This window comes from Engystomops pustulosus, chromosome 4 (genome assembly GCF_040894005.1).
Source record: "Engystomops pustulosus chromosome 4, aEngPut4.maternal, whole genome shotgun sequence".
NCBI classification, from domain to species: Eukaryota; Metazoa; Chordata; class Amphibia; order Anura; family Leptodactylidae; genus Engystomops; species Engystomops pustulosus.
In genome coordinates, this window is record NC_092414.1 from 128,629,686 (window position 1) to 128,637,524 (window position 7,839).

At 42.6% G+C, this 7,839-nt stretch overlaps 1 protein-coding gene across 4 annotated transcripts in view; it reads right to left on the reverse strand.

The window, feature by feature from the left end:
* LOC140127115 (store-operated calcium entry regulator STIMATE-like) overlaps positions 1-5,106 on the reverse strand; it is a 63,398-nt gene extending 58,292 nt beyond the window's left edge. For all 4 annotated transcript variants that reach the window (XR_011854954.1, XR_011854952.1, XR_011854953.1 and 1 more), the window contains exon 1: positions 4,751-5,106. Coding sequence is in view for 1 of the 4 variants with exons in the window: in XM_072147422.1 (XP_072003523.1) it covers positions 4,751-4,901 (151 nt within the window). In the remaining 3 variants the exon portion in view is untranslated. The remainder of the gene's footprint in view (positions 1-4,750) is intronic.
* Between the last annotated feature and the right edge of the window lie 2,733 nt (positions 5,107-7,839).

Genomic DNA, 7,839 nt, shown 5'->3' on the forward strand with positions numbered 1-7,839 from the left:
ATATGTCATCAACAATTTTACATTCTAAATACATATTTCTACTATAGAACAATCCTCTTTTTTTGTCTCACACAGTCTGTATGCAAGTGCAATTGAAGTACAGAACACCATAAAAATGTGACACACAGAACTCGGCAATAACTAGAATATGAGATGACCAGGAAAAGAAAGACTTACAGAAGAATGCAACTGTTCCTTTCAGACACTAGTCTCTAACCTGTGACTCAGACCCATTTGGCCACTGACAATCCCTTTTATGACCACATGCTGTGTGTCCCAGCCTCTTCAAACAATAGCTCCACATGTAGCTGTGTACATTAGATATGCAAAACAATAAAAGTCTTTTTTTGAATAGAAGAGAGCCTTTCCAAGGGTCTGTGTGCACAAGCAAGTGTGACACCTTTCATTTATTCCCTGCTGAATTTACATTACAACAAACAAAACATAGAAGTCAATTCAAATGAATAGTACAATTCTAAAGTGAGTAACTGAAATTTGCCATGTCCTGATGGCAGCAGCGGTAATATGCTAATATGGTCTCTAATGAATGTATTACACACAGAGTTTGCACATACAGCAATGTAGTGCTTGGTGGGTTAGGACATACCCTCATGGAAAGATGCATTCATGGTTCACCTGGTTGTTAAAGGGATGTCAACATCAGATCCGAAGGGCCTGCATACCATACCGTTAGCATTTTGGCCAGTTCACAGAAGCGGAGCCTCTTAAGGGCTCATGCCCACAATAGTGAAAATCAGACAGCACATGGCTGAAATAAATACAAAACCTTTCAATGGGTCAAGACACATGTCCGTTAATTTTTAACAAACTGTGTTTCAGGAATGTCCTATGTATGTAACTATATGCCGGACACTATGTACAAAATAATTTCTCCAACCCCCGGGGATCAATAAAGTTGTATTGTCTTGTATTGAAGTCTGAACGGCTTTCACTGACCAATGTGTACAATAGAAGTAAATGGTCTGGTAGGGGTTTATAAGGGATTGTACTCCAAGTTTCCGGAGAACAAGCCCCGAAATCTCAATGCAATCATTATCTCCTTTACATTATCTCGACTCCGGGGAGGGGTGAGGGGGGCGTGAAGTGATGTGTGACCATGGCAGATTGGCCTGCACACTCTCTAATGCGACCACTCAAGTTAAACAGTTTCTGGATAATAGCACAAATCTCATTTTGTACACCACGCAGCCTTCCAGTCAACAAGATCAGGAGGTTGAAGCCTCTGATGTATCCAGCGGCACAGGAAGAAAGGGACCTTCACCAGTTAAATGTCCCCCTTGAAATTAAACTTTTTTTTTCCCCCATTAAACAGCCAAGACAAAAAAAAAAAAACTGATGTCAAACACATGCAACTTTTCCCTCTCACAGATTATGTATGATCCAGTAAGAGGTAAACCCAGAATTAAGAGACATGAAGAGGTGATTACAGATCTTTAAATATGTCGTACTGTACATCTGTAGTGGCTGCGCCTGCAATTGTAGCTTTGTTCGATTCGCTTGCATGTGATAAAACTGAAAAAACCTGAGACACCACTAAACAAAAAAGTACATACATGGGTTAGGGTCACTTACCACAGCACCTAGCCACTGTAATCAATAGATTTCTACCAATCTAATACCAAGCTTATAATGACAATACTGGGAAAGAGGGACTGGTCCTGGGCAGCGCCGGCGTTCATGGCCACAAACTGGGCATTTTTCTCTATGGGCAGAGGATGTATTGCTCTTTTAATTCCCCTTAGTTGAATGCCTGGGTGAAGACACTTATCTATTTCCAATCTATATATCTGTCTGTTGGGCTGTCTATCTAACCATTTATCTATCTAGCTTTTTGTTTTTCTACCTATCTATTATCTATCCATGGATATTCTCTCTCTCTCATATCTACCCATCTTCTATCAATCTACATCAATCCCATCTCACAGATTGTAGTTAACAAACAGTAGTAAGGTAAAGCAAAGTGTTATTATTGTGCAGGGTTAAAGGGAGCCTCTTACTGAATGTAATGGTTCATAAAATAGTTCTTCATTGCCCCCCCCTTTAGTTTTGCCTAGGACCCCACTTTGCCTAAGAATGGGTAATGTCTAAGGCTGCATTTACAGGAATATATGTCCATCGGGAGGAGAAGGGTCAACTCCTCGCCATAGAGATACATGGCGCACGACATCGTAACACGGGGAAAGATAGGACATGTCTGCACGTGTGCTGCACCATACCACTCCGCACCACTTTGTGCGCCAACTCCCGGCCTATAGGGGACGTATATGTGGCCGCAACCTTGCAGCCGTATACACGTTCCCCCAACTGTCGCGTGAATGTAGCTTAAGCTTATTCTTAGAGAAGGTTACATCTAGGTTTCTTGTTCCTGTGGTCAGAGACAAGCTCCTGTTAGTGACATGTTGGAGGTGAGGGGACAGGATACTTTGTACTGTACTAATCTACATCTTTGGACATCAAATGCATCTACAAAGATTGCTTGGATTGTTTTTTTTCTAAATACCACACATCATTTCTAGGGTACATAAAGACTGCATTAGTACTTTCCTGTTTTACACTAGAACACTTTCAGTTCTGTACTTGTACGGAGCATGCGTGATTTCCTATTGGCGTCCTCACATGCTGATCCCATCACACATTTGGAGACCGAGGTTGACAGAGCTCCAAGTCAACAGGAACTTCCAGACATCTTTCTCGCTATTAAGGAATCACAACAATCCTACAGGAAAAGGATTTCTGCAAACACTGCTAAATAATCTAAAACCTCACAGACCCAAACTTAGAAACCAGCTATATACAAAGATTATGCATACTGTACATTGACATTTACAGGTTCCCTAATGTTATATGGCATTTAGTAAACCAGAATTCTGAAAAATATCAGATTAAAGATTACTAGTTCAAGAATAGAAATGCAATGTGGCTCCCTTTAGTAAACTCCAACCACATGAATGTGGTTCAGATCTGTTTAGGCTACATGTCATCTGTAAACCTGTGTGAGTGTACATATCTTGCGGGTGTTGGGGAGATGAAGAACAGCCATATTTACTGATGCTGGAGTTCAGATGAGCTCTGACTACTGTTAACTGTTTCTATAATAGCAGGAGAACAGAATAAACTACATACATATAAATGGAAGAATGTGTATGACAGCAGTTATAAGTGACTTGCAATCGTGAATGACTAAACTCCAGAATTTTACTGTTGTTTCTGAAGGTAAAATTAAAGCCTTAGCCCAAAAGTTTTGCATCATCCTCACATACATGAGAGGGCTAGTTCCGTGAATATGGTCCATAAAATTTTGCAAAAAAAATTAGTTGTTGCTCCCCACACTTATAGACGGTAGCACAAGACCACGTTCAGTCCATGACAACTGGACCATGAGCTGGCCAGATCCCACAGACATAGCACACTGCCACCAGCGGGAGTCCTTGCATCATAGTCGTCATCAGAGTCTACCCAAATTAGCAGTATAATAGGATCTAGGATATTAATTTTACACACAAATCGGATGGGATATGGGACAACATTATATGATGGGAGCCTGACCTGTTTGCTGTCAGCATATGTTACATAGTTAAAAAGACACATGTCCATCAAGTTCAACCAAGAAAGACTGGCTTGGATGAGGAAGGGATTTAGGGGAAACAATTCTATATAACATAACCGTCAATATTATTTAGGTCTAAAAAGACACCTAGGCCCTTCCCGAAGCTCTCTGCTGTCCCTACTGTGACCAGCACCTGAGGTAGGCTATTCCACAGATTTAAAGTTTCATTGTACAGATGGTTTAAAAAAAAAGACATAGGGCAATCAGGACCCACCTATAAATCCTATATAGGTGAAGCACAGGGAAGTGAAACCCAACTATGGCATTCAGAACAACCCCCTGGATCAATTATTAACAAAATGTTTGAAGTGTTGCTGTCTATAAAGGCATCCAGGCAATGCTTAATCATGTACAAAGTATCTGCCGAAACATCCTGTGGCAAAGAGTTTCAGTCTCACTACTTTTATTGTACATTCACATGGGGCGTTTGATATGTACTGTGAAAGACAAGTAAAACACAACTGCATCCATTATTCTGCTGGGAGGGTGGAAACGCATATGCGACTTGGCTAAGTTTCAGTGGAAAAGTCTATGTAATATGATTCCACAATATGCAGGCAAAATCACAAGATTTGATGTATTTGTACATTATAACACCAATATGGGTGTATGGAGCAGACTGAGCTCTAACACATATCTACATCCCAGACCTTGTAGTCAATGGTGACCATGGCATCTGAATCTCTACAAAAACTCCAATTATTCATAGCGCCCCCAAAATACACTAATGCACAATACATCAGCACTGCAGTAGATATGATACAGTCCTCTGAAATAGTACAGTTTTTAAATTATTACTAAAAACAACATAATTAAATAATAACACTTGTCAGATGTCTGAAAAGGTCTGATCCAGTGAAACATCCCACACTGGAAAAATATTAAGGAAACTGTACCAACAACAACTACAGTTTGTACCACATAAAACACACCATAAACAGGAAGGAAACGCAAAGATATAACAAAACTGCGCAGAGCCTGCCACAGTGCCAAAGTGCATAAACCTACACAAATAATCTCAGTACGTCCATCCTGGGGAAGTCCCCCACAACAGCTGGGACTTTGCCTTGTGTATGTCCCATAGCTCCAGCACATGCGCCCACACACAGGGTAACTACTTACACATGAGAGTACTGAACGCCACCACAGCCAGGACCCCCTGAATGAGGACCCCGAAGCGATCCATGAGCGCCCCGTTATCACAGCCATGGGGGCTCGCTTTCACCAGCTCGCTCATGTTCTCCGCCGCCTGGAGGACTCTGTGACCCCCCATGTGTGAGGGAAGCGCGCCACTCCAGCTCTCAGGGAAGAGCCTGACCTCCTGCAAGGCGCTGCACTAGAGCTCTGTGTACACAGCACCGCAGACCTGAGGAGAGGATGGAGCCGCGTCCCGTCCTTACCTCCCGCCAGCAACACTCCCCCTGCAGCTCTTCACATGGAGGAGTGCAGTCTACTACCTCAGCTATCCCGCCATGGTGGAGCCAGGCTACTACACTTTATGGGGCACTTGCTGTATGTTATACCTTAATTTGGTCATGTTCATACTGCAGATGTTTAGGAAGGTTCCTGGGTTGTCTGTTTATACTACTGAAAAGGAGTATAAAACCATCACAGAATAGGAAACCAAAATCAACCCTAAAGTCCTTTTTCCTTTTTTGCCATCAAATGGCCCTGTCTTTTTATTCTTCTGTTTACAGTGGCATATGAGGGCTTGTTATGTGCTAGACCAGAGGTGCTTAACCCCTTAAGGACGCAGCCATTTTACAGCTTAGGGCTACATTCACACTACAGTATGGGGGACGTATATACGGCCGATATACGTCCCCCATACACTTCTATGGACTCACAGCCCTGTACGGGAGCGGTACGGTGCAGCACACGTGCGGCACCGTACCGCTCCGTAGCCCGGGGAAAGATAGGACATGTCCTATCTTTCCCCGTATTACGGCGCCGTGCGCCATTAATTCCTATGGAGAGGGGCGGGGGTGAGCTGCGCTCACCTCCTCCTCTCCCCGCGCTGCCGTGTGCCCGCCGTGCGGGCTCACGGCAGTGTGAATTTAGCCTAAGGCTGGCGCCACACGTGGCGCTTTTGTCTGCATTTGCGAACGCAAACGCAGACAAAGTCGCGCCCACCGGGGAGGGCCTCGGCCCGATCGCATCGGCGTTTCTATGGAAACGCCTGCGATCGGGAACGAGCCGTCGGTGTTTCGTGTTAATTTTCCATAGAAACGCCGATGCGATCGGGCCGAGGCCCGCCCCGGTGCGCGCGTCTTTGTCTGCGTTTGCGTTCGCAAACGCAGACAAAAGCGCCACGTGTGGCACCAGCCTAAGGGTGAAGACACACATGCCGTTTTTGGGCCGTTTTTACTAAGTGCGTTTTCAGATCGTTAAAAACGCATGCGTTTTTGTCAGTTTTTCCGAAATTGCGCAATGAAAAACGGACAAAAACGCATGCGTTTTCAAAAAACGGATGCGTTTTTAAAAAACGGATGCGTTTTTTAACGCATGCGTTTTTAACGATCTGAAAACGCAATTAGTAAAAACGGCCCAAAAACGCCATGTGTGTCTTCACCCTAAGGCTCAGCCCCATTTTTTGGATTCTGACTTGCGTCTCTTTATATGGTTATAACTGTTGAACACTGTTACTTATCAAAGCGATTCTGAGATTGATTTTCCCCCACATGTTGTAATTCATTTTAGCGGTAAATGTTGGATGATAAGTTTTGCGTTTATTTTCCCAAAAAAGAAAAAATGATGAATTTTTTTGAAAAATTTCACTTTTTTGAAATTCGAAATCATTACATTTTCAGGCAGAACGATTTACCACCTAAATAAATTGCGGAATAACATTTCCCATGTGTCTGCTTTACATTTTCATAATTTTTCAAATGTCTGGATAATTTATTTTGATATTGTGCGGCTTATAATTCGAATTATTATTTTCAGAATTTACTCATTTACTTAAAATTTACACATTACCAAAAGATAAAAATAGAAAACCCACCATATAATTTGTTCTGCAATTTTTCCCGAGTACAGTGACTCCCCCCCACATGTGGCCATTACTTGTTTTATGGGGGCACAGCGAGGTGCAGAAGGGAAGGAGCGCCCTGCAGCTGCCAGGATTTTAGTTTTCTCGTTGCCTCCTTTTGTGGGCTAAAAAAATTTAGCTTTTTCGTTATTGGGGCCATGTGATGGCATTTTTTTGCGGGATGAGATGCTTTTTCCATTTTGGAAAAGCATCAATTTTTTTCGTATTCACCATTTAGCCTAATAATCGTGTTCTCTTTATTCTATGGGTCGATACGATTACGGGGATACCAAACTTGAATATATTTTCTTACAATTTACTAATTTTGTCAAATAAAACCGTAATGTGGGGAATAATCTATCATTTTTGCATTGGCGTCTTCCAAGTGGCATAACATTTTTACTTTTTTTGGCTACGGAGCTGGTTGATGGCTTGTTTTTTTGCAGGACATGTTGTACTTTGCACCAGTATCATTCTGGAGTACATATGTTTTTTTGATCATTCTTTATTGCATTTTTTGTAAGATTGGATAGGTAAAAATGATAATTTTGGTGGGTTTTCAACAGTTTTTTTTACGCCGTTCATCGTACGGGTTCAATAATGATTTACTTTTATTCTACGGGTTGTTACGGACATGTGATACTATAAATGTGGGGGTTTGGTTATGATTTAGACCTTTTTTTGGGTTATATGTCTCTTTATACTGTATGTTATGGGGCTTATGGGCATTTTTATTGATTTATTACTTTATTTTTTATTGAATAACATTTTCTTTTTTACTTTTTCACCTTTCCCACCATGGGACATGAACAAGCAATCATCTGATTGCTTGTTCATGATAATACTCTGCAATACTCAATGTATTGCAGGGTATTAGGTACTTGCATAGGCTTGCACTGTGCCAGTAAGATGACGTCTCAGACGCCATCTTACTGGCAATGCCTGAAGGCAGTGCTGGGGACCAGATCGGACTCCAGCACTTCTATAGCAGCGATCGGCGCCTCCCGAAAACGCTTCGGGGGGGCCGATGGTGGGGGAAAGACCTCCCAGAGGCATGTTAGATTCCGCGGTCGCGCTGACTGCGGCATATAACGGGTAACACACGGGTGTTACACTGGGGTGCCGGCTATATGTTACAGCCGGCACCCCATGTTTCCTGATGCTGGTTCGGCTCCGATCC